This window comes from Acanthaster planci, linkage group LG10, assembly GCF_054643075.1.
Source record: "Acanthaster planci isolate LZ-2023a linkage group LG10, COTS_SCS, whole genome shotgun sequence".
In the NCBI taxonomy this organism is placed as follows: Eukaryota; Metazoa; Echinodermata; class Asteroidea; order Valvatida; family Acanthasteridae; genus Acanthaster; species Acanthaster planci.
Window position 1 is genome coordinate 6,471,612 of NC_141786.1, and position 17,467 is coordinate 6,489,078.

At 39.8% G+C, this 17,467-nt stretch overlaps 1 protein-coding gene across 1 annotated transcript; it reads right to left on the reverse strand.

The window, feature by feature from the left end:
* Positions 1–1,070: 1,070 nt before the first annotated feature.
* LOC147797706 (lactadherin-like) lies at positions 1,071–17,115 on the reverse strand. Its single transcript, XM_087142466.1, has 8 exons — positions 16,827–17,115; positions 13,491–13,703; positions 9,450–9,584; positions 8,403–8,776; positions 7,876–7,935; positions 7,623–7,761; positions 4,471–4,688; positions 1,071–3,848 (listed from the first exon to the last, which is right to left on the reverse strand). The coding sequence occupies exons 1-8, from the start codon at positions 16,927–16,929 to the stop codon at positions 3,702–3,704; spliced, it is 1,389 nt and encodes a 462-aa protein (XP_086998592.1). The 5' UTR covers positions 16,930–17,115; the 3' UTR covers positions 1,071–3,701.
* Between the last annotated feature and the right edge of the window lie 352 nt (positions 17,116–17,467).

Sequence of the window (17,467 nt, forward strand, 5' to 3'; positions counted from 1 at the left end):
AACTCAAATCCGTGCCCTTTTTTGACATCAACCCTAGAGATATTGAGCATGTCCCAGTCGTCAACAAAGATGGATTCAAAAGTTGAAATGCTTTCTCTTTTCTATTATAGAAACAGGGTCCCCAAATTTTCAATCTCCGTCTTGTTTTTCCGACACAAAAGGCTTTGTGTCATAGCGTCATGCATCATGTGCATTGTGCAGAAATATTTTGTGAGAATGGCAAATATCTTGCATATTTTGCAGTAACTTTTGTATCAAAAGAAACAAATAGGCTTACATTGGAACGTGCATTGGAGGGCCTACTCAAGAAATGTATTATGTATTGTAATGATGACATCCATCTTTCAGGACTTGAATATGTGCAGTTACCACGCTAGTGAGAGAGTAGGGACGAATGATTAATACGACCGTTTCGCAATTGTGCACAAAGAGTTTGCAACGCTTTGGCCAATCACAGCGCGCAAAATTTGTCGACACAATGCGCACTTGGAAAGGGTCGACAAATTTTGTGCGTTATGATTGACCAACATGTTGCAAACTCTTGGTGGCGCACTATTGTGAATCGCCCGTGTTGTGCAATATGACTTTGGTATTGGTATACTTTGTATGTACGCTATCTCTATTGTTGACCTTGGTCATTACGCATCCAGTCCTCGCATTATATTATTGAACGTGCCTCAGAAGCACGCATGTATATTGGTACTGTAGCCAGTTGACATTGAGATATCCACTGTCTGACATATAAACTTGCACTGCCTATTGGTTCATACAGCTCTGATTCTGTACAGCTGTACTGTTGTTAAAACGTGTACGTTATGAATATTACATAATTAACCCAAACTTTATTCTTAAATAGGCTTTCCTCTGGCCATGGCGGATCCAGAAGAGTCTCAGGTAAATGTTTATGTTACGTCATAACGGCCTCACCAATTCTAAAGGGTTCCTTGCAGTATTGTTTTGGCACAGCAGACAAACTTTTGACATTCATCAAACAGAAAGGTCTGTTTTTAAACTCTGTTTTTTAATATCTGTTATAACTTCTATTAACAATTGTAATTTTTTCAGGCAATAAGACCCTTGGATTCACTGGCCTAAAGTATTGCAAGTTGGTAAGTTTTGGAATTTAATTGATTTATGTGAGTGTGTGTATACAGGGGTTGTGGGGTACTGGAATAAGGTGAGGTATCCTATTGTATTTATTTGTGGCAAAAACAAGGGACGTTTAGCCGATATTGTCAACCAGAAAAGGGATTCCGTTGCAAGTGGAAGGGATTAGACATTTTGGCATGTTGTACAAACTTTCTTCTCACAAGAACAAAGGAACTATCCCACATCTATGCCTGTGTGTGCACGTGGGTGGGGGTAGGCCTTCACTGCTGAAGTAAGCAAAAGGCTTGAAATCCAGTTATTAGAAAATTGTGTTTGTTTCCTGGTACCACAGTTTTGAACCAGCAATGTACATGTACCATAACATACATGATGCCCCTTCTTAAGTATTTTGTGATCAAACACGTCAAATGATGACCATTATGACTTCAGGGATACGTACGTCAAGCTCATCGTATATGCATAATGCATAATTGACCTGGCCTAACCGCACAAATAAATTTATTTAACCTTACGCAAGAATGAGCGGCTATCCAAACGCAGGGGGGTATCAGTTAACGAAAGGTGGACTATGCCTTAGGGGCTGTTCGTTTGGTGGAAGTTTACCACCGCTTTGTGATTAGGTAATTGATCCCAATGCCAATAAAGATTACAATAAATGTCAATAAGTGATAGAGTACTGAACTAAATCTCACGGTGACCAGTGATATCCAAGGCAATTATATGATTGGTTAATTCAATGCCAGTGCTCAGTTATCCGTTATATACAACAGCAATTAACTATATACAAAATTATCCTCACGGGGAGGTAGTCCTACGTGGTCAACTGCACCACGAACGAGATTAATAAGCCTTATCCTTAACCTACACCAGAATAACCCTCACGGTGATCCGGTTAAACCTTACAGCGATCAGGGTAACCCTCACAATCACCAGGTAAACCTCACAGTGATCAGGGTAACCCTCAAGTCTAAATAAATAATATACCGATGGCTTATAACTGATAAGTCTTAACCACACAAGCAATTACAATCTTCGTTACTGTACAACACAACACAACGGTGTAGACTTGTACAACAATAATCTATACTGCCTTACAAGCAACACAGTTCCCAAACTGCCACAAGGTTTAAGGTGACTTAAATAACCCTCACCCACTTCAAGTTATTACGAAATAACATAGGTAAGCTGATTAAGAAGACGATTATAATAGTCCTCACCAGAGGAAAGCAAGCTCCTAGACCAGGACCGCAACCAACCGTCGCTGTGCCAACAAGCATGGAACAACGGCACACAATCCTTCTAGTCTAAGCTTCGCTAATTCCCCAATTGACTGGTGCACATGGGTTCCCTTACCCTATAATCCACCACTTCTTAAATAAACGAGACTGTACAACGATTCCCCAATCTTCAAAGAGATCTGATATAATCAGCAGCTCCGGCAACTGAGAACAAGCACCACACTAACCGATCGCACCAGGTACACTTGAGGTAGATCCCCAACCACCAGCGGTCGTACGTCAGATTTACTCTCGAAACCCAGAATACAACACAACTCCACAGAGCTCTTGTTAGCAAGCTGCCATCTTGAGAAGTCCCGGCAACCCACGCAGCCAGCGCCCAGACCTAAGGTAATGCTCGCCTCTGATTGGTTACCGTGGCATGTGTAATGCATGAATTAGACGTGCCTGAATTATTAATGACCTAGACTAAACACAAGTCTGCGCAGCTACCCTGTTTCGCCACAGTACATTCACGAATGATTTTTAAACCATTTAGAACGAAATTGATATTCAAACCAACAATAACAGGATGGGGCTCAAAAATCCCCAGTGACAGCACAAATAAAAATATAGGTTGTCATTTTAGGTCAATTTTGCGTTGGTGTGACTGGGTATAATATTGCATGGAAATGAAGTATTGTTTCACCTACTTTCATAAATATTTTAACTTAACTATTATGTAAATATAATTACACATCACTAACTACAATCTTACATAACTTTCTATACCTAATAATGGTGTAAATACAATTACATAAAAAGACGTAAATTTGTTGAAGAAACATTTTACTGACCAAGTGTTCGGTAATTTATTACATAACTCCTAGGGAGTTCCTGTGGTGTTTCTAAAACGGTATTTTATTACATATATGTAGTTTTGTCTGAGAGTGCATGTATTTGATTGAATCAAATGAAATGGAATATTCATATTGAAAAGAAACAATTACCAGAACTGTTATTGAAATCTTGTTAAAACTAAAACTAAAATAAAACATTTTCAAACTAGTAAATAAAACCAACGAAGCAGTTTTCAAGGTGTCTGTTTCCGTTGCGTGCTGTAGTAATTATTATTTGTGTTGCGTGCTGTTGTGAATAGCATTCACTCTATTTACATCCTGTCACACATTATATTTGCAATCTCAAGTCATTGATTCACCATCGAAAACTCCATCCACGCTAATTTTAACGAAGATATGCTGAATAAATATAACTATTTGACACTGATATTCTTCCCCTGCACGTACCAAAGAGCCATCAGTATGAAGCCATCAGGGTGCAGTCTCAACTCAGTTGAAAGCAGACCCATTGCCTTTAGTTGGCAACAGTGCAACCCATCACCTCAAATCTCATGCAGCAAAGCCCGTTCCATTCAGTTGGTAAAAAACGAAGATACCTGGTGCGCACGACCTCCGCAAATCGAGCTGGGACTAGGGTGTGATTGTCACTGTTCCCCAAAAACTGGAAATAGAAATCAGAAATGAATGTCAGTAAAGGTTTAGCTTGTTTCAGATGCGCCACTTTTCAGCCAGTTTGCCATTGATCACCTGAAATAGATCAAGGGGGTAGTGCCACTGTCTGTTTGTGATAATGCCTTTTGTATGGTTTTAAAGTATTTGAGGAGTTTCTCCATCTAATTAAGGTAACCTCCCCTGAGAAAGAAAGCAACTAGAAAGTACGTTTATTGTCAACAAATAAACGTTAGAAGTTGTTGTTCTAGCATTAAATTGAAGTTTGGCACGTTTCTATCCAAAACTGAAGAGTTCGTTCAAATCCTAAGATGCGTTGGGAGACAATTTTCATTACTTAATTCTCTTGAAGTAGGATTAGTTTGTCCTTAATCAAATAATACACTGCTATATTACCACAGTATTTCATGAAGTTCCTTAGGGTAAAACTAACTACAACTATTTTCTGAAATAGATAATAGGGAAATCAGCGTGTCTCTTTTCATAGACGAATTTCAAGATTATAGCTTTGAAAAAGATATTCAGCTTTCTTGGGAGGCTACGAGGTATTAGCTGGCAACTGTGTGCAAGACTCGAAATAAACTAATGTGGAAATGAAATTACAGATCAATGACCTCTACTGGTTTTCCCTCGTGATCCTTCACCGTGGTCCAGGACGTTTGGCCGCTGTTACTGTAGTGCACTGTGTACGCTGTCACCCATTGTTGGCAGTCATCATCACCACATCCTTGGGTGATCAACCCCGTGATAAGTACTGTGTTATTGAAATTGACTTGCATCCAGGGATTGGTATCGTTCTTAGCGGCACACCAGCACAAGAAACCCACTGATTCTGGTGTACAAAGAAAGAAAGAGAGAGAGAGAGAGAGACCCCCTTCAAGTAAAAGGTGTGAGAGTCTGCCGCCCTTATCTCCCCACAACACCTTTACTACCCTTCAAAACTGGTGGACGACACAGCGGGCATATCGTCAACAATTTCTCCAAAGTGACAGGTCTACTCTCAGAGATCAACTTTGAGAAATCAAGTTTGAAGTTGGTCACGCTTTAGAATAAAAAAGGAATAAGGCTTCCAATACAGGAAACTGTGCGATATAGGCCTAGGTGCTAAAATATCTATGAATCAAAACCTTTTCTCATTTCTTTCATCAGATTAGAGAATAGAAGCAGTATCCTTAAAGCGTAAGACTTCGATACCACGAAGAAGCTGCTCACAAAATCGCGTATGGATTTCTAAAAAATGCATTTTTAACTTTCATAGAGTGCAATGAGTATATAGCCCTTATTGGTGACAAAACTTGACTTTGCTTTGACAATGCACCATGAAGGGATAAAGGAGACGAAATTGCTGCAGAGACAAGAACGTAAGTTAAATTTAATGCAGCGTCAACACAAATCTGAGACCAATTCAATAACTGTAGAATTCTCCCTTGGGAGCTCTGAAGAGCATTTTCTTTGTAACCATGATTGGGGTGATCATTTTAAAAAGGAAGATATAGCTGTTCATAGAAAAGTTCTCAACATTTTCTACATTTGAGGTCGTTGTTCCAGATGGGACAGTTGAGAGTTAAAGTTTTCATCCCAGAAAACCAGCGGTTGGAGCGGTTTCCTTTTCCGAATGTTCCCTTAAAATTGCTCGAAGGGTGTTGGTAGCGAGGTAGGTAAGATTTGTGCGATAAACACCTGCTCGAGGAGCCTAATTGCTCGGGAAGTCTTGCCTTTATTCAAACAAAATCAAAATATCCTGCTATGCTGAAAAAAATATGATTGCTTAGTAATGTTAATCAAAGTGTAACCGCACCTTGCTGTTCCTACAGTGGTTTCAAGAGCAAGAATAGAACTTGACAGCCATGCTGCGGCAAACTGTCACCTTGCCAGGGGTCAGTGCTGTCAAAATGATCAAGTTGATGGGACACAGGGACCACTCCAGCGGATACCCGTGTTACCTGAATACCTTCCCCGTTGAGAACATCGAAATGAACTAAACATGTGAAAGGCTTTTTTCTCTTAATTCCCTCAAAGAGATCCGCCCTCTTCCCCCTCGACATTTTTCCGGATATCTCCGCAGAGCATATTTTTCAAAGATGAGCCCTTAGGAGATTCTAGGGTAACTTTTTGCAGTCATTTTGACATCGGTTTTCTGAAAAAAGACCTCCCATTGGAAAGTTGAAAATCGAGGGGAGGGGGGTTGACACCTTTTAACATCATAAAGCCTTTTTCGGGAGCGACATCCATAATACAGGTGTACATCTGATTGCTCTCTCCTTTTGACTAATATTTGAGCACATTTTTATTTTTGGAAAGTCCGAAAAAATCTTCACAATCTGTTTCAATTTCGTTCCCACCACTACAAAGTGTGTGGGTGGAATGTAAGCCTTGATCCAGGGCGTTGGGGGTCAAATACGTCTCTCCGTGTGCAAAAACTAAACCGAGAAAATGGGGGAATAAGTGTAGCAATACCATTGTAAGTAATATGTCATGTTTCGTGTTTCATTATTTTTTATACTAAAAAGTGACAAATTTAAAAAAAAATCTCGGACCTGACCGCCCATCCCCAAGATCCCCGGGTCCGCCCTTGAGATGATTTAATGGCCTCTCTCCTGGTCAACATGTCCGAGGATATATAATTCCCATCTCCCCAGGATTCGCGCCCATGCGCATGCTTCTGCTCATCACCCATAGCCCACACAGCCGTTTGGAAAGGTAAATCAAAACCTTATTTTTTGTGGAACACTCAAATTTTAAGATGGACCATGTGTGCGAGGCGTATTGCTGCCAACGTGAAAAATTACTTCATCTTGTATAAAACGATATTATTAAATCTACATTATGTCATTTGAACGGGATAATACGTCTTTTAAACAAGATAGCTAATGTATCGATTTAAACGAGATAATTAAACGAGATAATAAGTCGTTTAATTAAACGAGATAATTTTTGGCGTTGGCAGCAAGATGCTTCCGTACATTTGAACAATACACCGATCACGTGAGACACACCCACTGTGCATGTGGGCGCTTAACTGCTTCTCCAGTGCCATGCATGTTTTATACATGTGCATCGCATTTACGCCAGTGTACGCATGTTGGACTTTTTGTGGACGTATGTCGGACACAAATCACAGCTGTGATTGGCCAGAACACAGTGGAGCAGGGCTTTGCAGATCGGTATATGTGAATCAAACTGAACCACGAGAGGTCCCCTTTTTCCCTAGCAACGCGAGTTCCATCGGTAGGATCAGATTCTAAGCTTCGCTGGTTCACAGATGACTATGAAATGCATACCTTACGGCCACATCACTACTGATAAAAATTGAGCACTCTCGACAAAATAATATGGCTCTTTCCAACCGAAAAGGGGGTGTTCCTGCTCAAGGCAGTTAAACTTTCAACATGACACGTGCGCCTACGGTAAATACATGCCTTAATATTACAATAGCAAGTATAATATCTTGCAATTCCCGGAAAAACGACATGTTCACCTTTTAACAGGATAACTCGTTTGAAGCTTTGAGCACTTATATAAGTCCAGTTGTTAAAATCTCAAACTATGATCTTCAGCTTCTGCAGCGGTGTGAAAGATTCCACACCGGCAATATTTACAGAAAATATTATCTGCAAATGTCTTGCATTTATACCTTGTTTGCTGTCAAGAGGTCCGGACCATTTTTGTATAGGACCCGGGGGCAAATGGGCTCCACAGACTTTGGTAAGTTAAGGGTAATACGCCACAGACATAATCGACGCACAAAGGGTTAAAAGGGCTTTACCTTTGCAGCCGAGGAGTTCAACCCGCATCGAGGGCCAAGAATTGTAGCTGGTCGGTCTGATACGGATGTAGCGAGCTTGAATGGGCTTGTTAAAACTGCTGTTGACTGGGGTGGTTTGGTCCACGTTACCATCAAATGTCTGTCATCATGCAGACGAAAGTAAAGGAAAATTAGACGAACGAAAACAACAAAAAATATTGCTTGCCCTTATAAACAGAATACCATGTGTGCAAAAGTCTCTGTTCTATCGTACCAGGATTTCTATCGTTAACTTTGACTCAGCCAAATGTGTCATCAGGTGAATTTTGTCTATCTAGAAGGAAAGCAAAACAAAAAAAGACAATCACCTAATGTTTCTGCCTTTATGATGGACATTCAAACGTACGGTCCTTGAAGTCCCTGAAGTCTCCAAATCAGAGTGCGACTAGACACAAGGGGTCACGCAAAGTGGTCTCAATAATTGAAAAATTAAACAATTGGAAATTGATTTCTTTTTATATAGGTCTTTATTGGAGATAACGTTATCATTTGTAGGCCTGTACATCCCAAAAGCACCCCCAAAACATATTCCCTCCAATACATGGCATTGTGCACACAACATTACCGTTGATAATTTATACTTATTGGCCTGTATACTGTGCCTCAATTCCAGTAATCTTTTGGAAATTCCTTGTGAATGGCAATGAAATTTATTTTAGGCCTAATAACCAAACCATCCAACTGTGCCGAGGCAGTTGCTATTCTGAGCAGGTACGGGAGAATAGACCATTTAATCTTTACCTGCGGCCCAGCCTCAGGTCCTCCATTGGTCACATACACCCAGGTACTTCGGTCATTACTGTACTGCACCTGGTACGCTGTCACTCGCTCCCTCCAACTCCCCAATGGATCCACGCTGCCCTGAATGATAACTCCCTCTACCTGCAGTTGCTTGGCCAAATCTACCTCAAACCATGGGGATTCCTTGTCATTCCTGGCCGGGCACCAGCCACCGACAATCGAGCCTACTCCGGGGTAGTTCAGCCGGCCGTTGTGAGGCTCGCAGTTGTCAGGCGCGGCTGGTCGCTCTTTGAAAACGCTGGAGGCAGTGATACTGGAGTCAGGAATACTTCCGTCCTCCATTCCAAGCCGTTCACCGCATAAGCATCCTTCCTCTTGAAGTTCAACAAACAAACAATGCCGAAAGCAACATTGTCAAAACACAGAGAAGGCCTACAGTTCAATCCGGAATTCTCCTTCATGTGAAATATTTCCTTGAACATGATGCTAACCTATACCACGAGGTAGGCTTCTGCGGAATGATACGTCCTCTGGAATTTGTAGTGTGTGCTTTTAAGCCTACAACATCATTGCAGAGCTCAAAGTATAAACAAATTATTTATCAGAATGTACTTACGTAAGGTAACATGTTTCTGCACGGGAAACCTTTTCAAGGGATGGAAATTTTTTCCGTGATTGCGAATAACCGAGTTCCATTTTTAGAGATAGCGTTTGATAAAATTATATTAATGGCACAGCGTACTTTAATTGGGTAAGTAACCAGGAATAGGTTACTTATTTCGTAGAATATTATTTCTCTTTTAATCCGGCATTGGTGATAGTTTCCTCAATAAATTATCCGTTTGCTGCGGTATTATGGATGGTCTCTTAAATATTATCTTTGTATCTTTGCCTATAAAAGTGGTGGTTGTAACTGCCTTTTTCGTTATTTGAAGTAAAAAGTAACAGGGTGCCCTCTCGACTGCTCCCGGATTTCTTCTGCAGTCTCGATCTAAACTACAATTTCTGGACCGTAAGACGTTGCGTCCTTGCCTGTTGAGAACTTACCCAGCAAAAGCCTTGCTCTTTGAGGCCCATGACAATTTCGCTTGTTTCCCAAGACAGACGAGGCAGTGAGGTGGTTATCTGGGATGCGCCCATCCTCCATGCCCAGAGGTTTCTCCACGGAGCAAGTAAAGACACCTGTTAATTAACCACATAATAGCCTGTTCATACTTCACGCAAAAGCGGAAATTTATGACGTCAGGTCAAATGTATTAAACAGTATTACCCGGCAAATCTTTCACAACGTCATATTTGCTTCGCTTTTACCTGTAGTACGAGCCGACCCTTGGCCATTCATTCATATTTATTTCACACTCTGAATATATACAAAATTGAATTATTGACATTTGGAGAGAAATATAAAAATATCCCATTACAAATCCCAAATAAAAGAGAACTTGTTTCACATGAGTGGTGTTTTAAAATAAGCAAACAAAACAGCATATGAATTTGAATCCGGAAAAAAATGATTGAAGCAAACGACCCCCCCCCCTGTTTACAAGCAAACAAAAGCGCTGGTCGTGTAGTCAAGAGGAACAAAGTATGTTACGTAATGAGAAATAAGGATGTCCTGACAAGTAACTGCACATGTTCGTGAAAGTTCCACGATACTGTAGACTTGCTTTATTTAATCCCTGAGGTGCAATATAACAATAACACAATTTCTACAAAAGCATTGGAAACCTTAACAATGAGTTAGCAGATCTCAGGAGCCATGGACAAAATCAGCCATGAAATGGGGGAACTCCCAAGAAGGCTTTTCTCATTATTTAAGCTTGTCAAGAACGACCCTTCCTTGAAGGAGTTACAAAAAAAAATCAAGCACATCCACTTCAGGGGCAACATACACAAACATAGCATATCCCCATACAAGATGAATACAGAATGAAAAACAAAAATGACACAATGCACCAGGTATTTAAGTAAATTTAAAATGAAAATTTGTTTCTCGTGTAAGGCTGAATCCACTCCATCCGCCACCAGGCAATCCGTCCACCATTGCCATAGAAGAGCGTTCGGGCAAACGCCTTACATAGGACATTGCATATTTTACAGTTCGGATAACCGCACTGCAAAAAACTGTGGAAATTTTAACACCAATCTTTTTTTATTATTTTGGAATACAACCTGGTGTTCCGGAGGGGTAAAATAATTCCTCAGGCATTGAAATTGAAAAGAAGAACCGGTTTTTACGTGATATTGGTGTTAAACTTGTCTTACAGCACATGCGTCTTTGAAAGGAAGCCTTCTAAACATTTGTCTGATTGGTCAATACAGCATAGGCATACTTCAATTTTCAACAGGGGGTTCTCTTGCTAATTCTTGGCATAATGTACTGTAGGTGTAAAGGGCAATAGTTATTTGATATTGTGCCTCGTTTTATAAAGCTGCCAAAAGTACCAAACCTCTTGAATATCCCCCACAAATATAGAAATACATAAAGTTCTAAACAGTGTAAGGAAGAAATCACTTTTCCTGTAGAAAATATAAATTGTTCTGAAAGTAGTCTTATTAGCAACCTTTCATTGTCAATTTGAATTAGATCAACAGGTGAATATACCGTGTATATCTCTTACAGACATGTTCTGTTAAGTAGGTCCAAAGGAGAGTGGGTTTATGATGTGTTTTCATTGAGAGTATTGCGTAAATGTGTTAATTGTTATAATGAATAGTTCTTTTATCCTATTTAAGTTCATGCAGAACAGAGTCAAAAACAGAATGGCTGATTGAGCGCTATCTTTCTTGATAATTATGCCTATAAATCAGCATTACCTGGCCAAAAACCAAATATAAAAACCAATCTGTTAATAATAATAAGTAATGTACTTCAGTAGTTATACAGCAATGCTTTTGCAGTAAAAGATGAAAAGGCCTACTCAGTTTGTTGTCAGCACAAAAAGTGGTCTGCTAATGGTCTACATTGTCCTTAATCTGAAGTTTATCATTACGTGATTCTACCACGTAATGATAACCACTACAGTGAGATGACACCATTTGGGGGAATTTAAACTAACACCAGTGCAAGTGTGGCTTCTCGTAATGCAAAATAACGATGTTACCCAGCACCACATTTCTTGCCCAAAATAAACACCAGTAATAATAAAATTCTACATTATCGGTGTTATTTTCAACATCGCAGTTTGCCGTCTGTTATATTAAAAAATAGCCGTTATTTTGTCATACTTTTTGGTACTTGTTGGTCACTCATAGTGGTTGTCATTTTCGTTCGCATGTTGGATACGGGCTCCGCTTTTTTGTCATATATTTAAATGCTGGGCAGATCCGGAGTCCATTTTCTGGAGGGCAAATTTGCCGAAATATTGGAATTTTGTTCTAATGTGACCTTTTATGGCCTATGGGCTGCGGCTCCAGTTTAGGCTTTCATGCACACTTCGGATGGAAAAAAATGAAAGAGACCACTTAAATAGAAATACTCTCATTGCCTTTAATAATGGTGGATGGACGTCAAGTCACGTGGATCAACGAGAGCATGTCAGTGTAGCTACCTCGCGATATACACGTCGTGTACTAAAATTTGTTCAAGAAAGGCAAAATTGACAACTGTGATTTTATTTGAAGAGGGCTGATGTATCTTTTCATAACCCATTTCACGCTTCTTGTGTCATGTGTAAAATCTGAACGTTAACATAAAGATGCATCCTTTCTCATTTGATCATTGAAATAAATTTAAATCATACTGCTAATCCTTTGGCTGCTTTTCATTCTCCAGGCATTAAATTTCGTTCATAAACATCTAAATCCGCCCGTTACATCCAAATCAAAGCAGCTTTCGTAATTCGTATCAAAAGCAGGCAGTCTACAACAGATTCTCGTATTTTATGATTTAATGAAGTTGTGTGCTCGTTTTGTATCTCCAATACTGAGAAGTCATTTTACTATGCGCTGCAAATTGAAATTAACTATATACATGTTCATTTAATGGGCACAAATAGGCAGCGACAATGAAAACAAAACTTTCAATAGAGAAAATTGCACTTTTTGTCTTCAGTTTATTTTAATTTCTTTTGAAGGTGTCATTCATCTCTTACGGCATAAAGACTTTACCATAATGCTATTTTGGGTGTTTTACTTTCATTAGTATCATTCGCTTTGCTTGATTCGTTGTTTCATTTTAGATAGCAGGCAAGTTGACCATTCTTTTACACAGTTAAATGTTTCCAAGCCAATTTCACAGTGGAAGCACTCATTTCAATACCAGTATTCCTTCACTGCCACCAGAATGTTCGCCCTCTTTATGATAAGCCATGAAACCATGCGTGTCCGCTTCGTTGGTTGTTGTTTGTTTCTTTAAGGTTCAGCTATTCATCAAGGCTAAATTTGACACGCTCATCATGGACTTCTTAATATATGCTCCATCGTTTGAAAGCTTTTCTCGACGGCATCAACGCAGAGACATTCATCGACAGCTTGTTATTATTGCAGTTGAAGGATATGCACGTATTTCTGGTGTCGGGAAATTGCAGGCACAATGGGGGCCACTTGTACGTATATTGGTGTCAAACAAAATTAGAGGCTCGCTTATAGTGTCCTTGTGCAGCCATCCGTCACAAAATGCTGCTCATAGAATATCGAATATAGTTCCAGTTTTATTTAATTGTTTAAAAGTATGCACTTCTCTATGCATTTAACCAAATGGGAGTATGTAAGAGTCTTCACGCAGTGAAGAAAAGTAGCACACAGATGTGGAAAAATTGTTTTGCAAAATAATTCATTGCAGCTAAACTTAAAACGTTTTTAACTATCTCATCAAAATATTGCAAATGTATTAGAATGATGCCATTGGTGAAATTGCTGCAATTCAATAATGACTTGCAAGTTAATCATGGACTCCATGATAAAATGATGTTATCAGCTAATGTACTTAATTAATTTGCAAAAAAAATTGCTCTGACACAATCTGTTAAAAAATTGAAAGTTTGGAAAGGTAAACAAGCTATTCAGAGAGTCGATTACTACAGCCTCCGACATCCGTATACGAAAGATATGGCAGTCTACTTCATACAGTTGTAATGAAATCGTTACCGGTACAATTCAGCCACGACTGGATCTCCACCGGATTGCTACTGATGAGAAGGGCGTTATAGTAGGTCACTGTAAACGGTCGGTAAGGCACGCGGGTGTTGAGTGGACCAATCTTTACCTCGCTGCATTGACAGGGTTCTTCCACTGGGAGGAGCCAGCGATACCTGTTTTGGGAGGCGGGGTCCGGTTCCTGTTCCATGAGGCAGGGCATCGCTTGTGATTAAAGCAAATTATAAAAATAAGAATAAGAACATCTCTCGACTTATCAAGTTTCAGTTAATTAGTGAGACTACGAAGACACTGGTTAGAGGACAGCCGATTGGGCAAATTATTATATACCAGTCACGAAAGGGGACAGAGGGGTACCCCCCACCCACAATTCCAAACCCTATACACGCTCAAGGCCATTGTCACTTATTAGCACGCCCGTAGATGTCTGAAAAGAACTCCTGAGATACCAGCATAACAATGACCAACACAAAGCCGGGTGGAGAAGGTTCTCTCTGTCCAATAGTTTGCTTCAAATAAATTATTGTGGATACAAGACCATTTAGACCCGGTATGAAAAGGGTCGGACCCTACCTCGACTGTTATAAAGCCAGTCCAGTATTCAGCCTACCCCAGTTCGGTTCATAGGCAGTTAAAGTCAGTATGGTGCATCAATTTATTGCCCCTTGGAGAAAAACCAGAGCTTAACAAAAAATAACTTATCGGATTAAATATTCAGATGAGTGATACCAACTGTTTTATTACTGCCGCTGGTTTTAATAAAATACGGACTTGGTTTTTTTTTAAACGTTTTCCCCACCCTTCCCAGACATGAGCCACATTATGTTAATGCCGCGTTCCTTTGCGTGGAGAATGGTATCGTGGCAACAAAGATTCGGAGAACTTTGGTTGGTTGGATGGTCGGAATAGATATAATCATTGGATGATACAGGGCTAAATAATAAGGGTTAAATAATAAAATCCACAAATGGTCCAGGTTCGGATTGAAAAGAAATGTTCAATTGGGGAGCGTTAATATTTTTGGCGGTTTGGACGCTCGGAATGAACATAATTATTACAGGGTTGTGCTAGGAAAACGTAACTCGAATAGCATCCGGGTTGGGATAAATACATTTAGTGGGTTTAATGCTCAGAATAAAAATAATGATTACGCGCTTGGGCAGGAAAAACATCATTCTAACAAGGTCCAGTTTGGGATAAAGAAATCCTGAGATTGGGAACGACTAATATTTTCGATTGGTCGGATGCTCGGAATAAAAACAAACTATTTGGAGGCGGGTAAGCAAATAAAAAACACACGTAGTCGAGGTTTGGATAGAAAATAAATGCTGCGATATGAGGAATTAATACTTTTGGCGGATTGGAAGATCAAAATAAAAATAACAATTACGCGGTTCGGAGGCAGAAAAATAAACCTCCCTCATGATCCAGGTTTGGATAAAGAAATGCCGAGATAGGAAGAATTATTATTTTTCGCGGGGTGGAGTAAAAGAAAACCGTTTATTGGTGGGACGGTCAAAAATAAAAACCACACGTGGTCCAGGTTTGATAAAGTATTATGGGGCTTTGTCAATCAAAAGACGCAGCCACTGAAAAGTCTACTGGCTTCCATTACCCTCGGGAAAATTTACAGTGCTTTATACATGGCGATATGGTCGGGCGTAAGTCTTTGGATGGGTAGAAGCTCGTCAAAGAAATGTATTTGAAATACGCTCCTGATTTTATTCCCCGGCTAAGTTTATTTCTCTCCAGTCGGAATGTAATTAGTGGCTTGTCAATTATTCCATGCAAATGGCTATAATTTGTTTTGTTTTGTTTTGTTTTGTGAAGTTACCTTTTCTTTCGAAGTAGTAGACCATTTATGTTGTATTAAAGAAACACCAAAGACCAGTACATTCCGCACTTTCCTCATCGATATCCACATGTAAACTCTAACGTTACTCAGTGTATTGGTTTTCACATAAACGGAGCATAAAGGGTACCGGGGGTGCAAACACGTAAAGAACAAGCAAATACCAACAGCTTTCAAATAAGTTCAGGAATAATATATATTGAAGGCATCGGGCTAAAAAGTGGTCGAAAGCATTTTTTTCAATGGAGTCATCACACGAATTACCGTCTAAACGACGTTCAAACCAAAATAATGTAGTTTGCAAGAATAGGTAAATCCTGTCACACATACATAAATGTCACAATACGTTTGATGTGCAGGGAAGGGGGATCAATTAAATATTAAATATTGAATATAGTTCCAGTTTTATTCTAAATAGCACAGAAGTTTTGAAATTGGGAGATGTTTGCTGCTACTTTTGAAGGAAAAAAGTCATTCTCCATTACCAAGCTCGACTGATTTGTTGTCTGTTTTCAAAAAGGAACACACCCAAGCATATATTTGCCTGCCTGCCTTCCCATGGGAAGAATGGCTGAGTAAAAAATAGAATTGAAAACACTTGTTTAGACGACAGCAAATAACCAGGTTTTAGAAATGAATGCAAGGTTTGCGGAAGTGGCTGGGGAAATTGTATCTTCTTTCAGCACGCCTGTATACACAACTTGAACAGAAGCCCCTTATATAGACAGCGCATGAATATTGATAAAATCTGGGCAAGTGCCTGGGTAAGTTAAGGGTCCATTGTGCACCCAACAGTAAGGCCAGGATTTTTATCTAAGCCGGCGAAGGGGTTCTATCGCTTCGCATTGAGGAGTGAAAAATCACAAGTGGGTTTCTTTTTGGAGTGAATAACAGATCAACCTCTGCACACAATGTAGCTTTGTATGGATAAGCCAGTGATCAACCACCGGAGCAGTCTCCCTGTCCGATAGCTTGTCCGATAGGAAAGGGGTTTTGCTACTGAACGCGCTTACCGGGGGTTCCTTTCATACCGAATCTAAATGGCCACTGTCACATATGGTCACATATATGTTTTAAATCGTTTAACAAAAACGATTTATAACATATTTCGTATCTGGATATCATACATTCTCCGTCTCAATGTCGCTTTTCATTTCGGTCTCTCCGTGAGCCTTTGCCATCTCTGTTTGCTTCTTTTATTTGGCCTTCTTTACATTTTACAGTGGAATTCTATGGCCACTGCGCACTGTGCATGAGTGAAGCGATGGCCTTTTATAGAAACTATTTCAGTTTTTCACCATTCTACACAAGACTACACTTGTGACAAAACTACGTTTTAGGTAGGGTTGGGAAATCTAAGGAATGTTTTTAAAAGCCTTCTTGATATTCTGTTAAAGTTTCCATTTTGAGAGATTCAACTTTGCAAAATTGAGTCGAGAAAAACACAGTTCCATTGTTTTAAATTCAAACCTTACCTTCAACTGTACTTGATATACAGGCAATAACGATGAGCACAACGATTTCCAAGGCCATTCCAGCAATCATCCAGTAGTCCACCGTTTTTGAATGAGTCCTCATCAACTAACGGTGTCCACAGCTTTTGTGATGCTCCAGCGTCTAAGCCGAATAAAACGCATAAATGACAGTGCCCAGTAACAAAATCAGAAGCCATTCATCTCTCAGTTTGATTTCCATGGCAACTGCGGTTTGCGAGAAAAATGACGAATTGTATCACTTTATTTCTAAATTGCTATATTTTTCTCTCTTTTAGACCACATCAAGTATACAGAAAAGGCAGGTTGTCGAATACAGCTACGTTGTAGCAAGACTGCACCTGCCTAATGACAAGCCATGCTTTATACGACGCTTGCTCCCATTTTATTGTGTTTTTGTTCATCCCACCAGATGATAATCGCCACATAAAAACCCAAAATCGAATACGACACAAGACAGTTTTAAAGCCCGTTTTGCAAATTCTCCAACTGAGACTCATTTGTCTCCCATGTACCAATTACTTGCAATCCTCGCGCATGGTGCTATCTTCAAGGTGCATTTGGGGCTTTTATGTTGGTTGTTGATGCTAATTCCTATTTTATGAGTCACACTAACAGAGTAT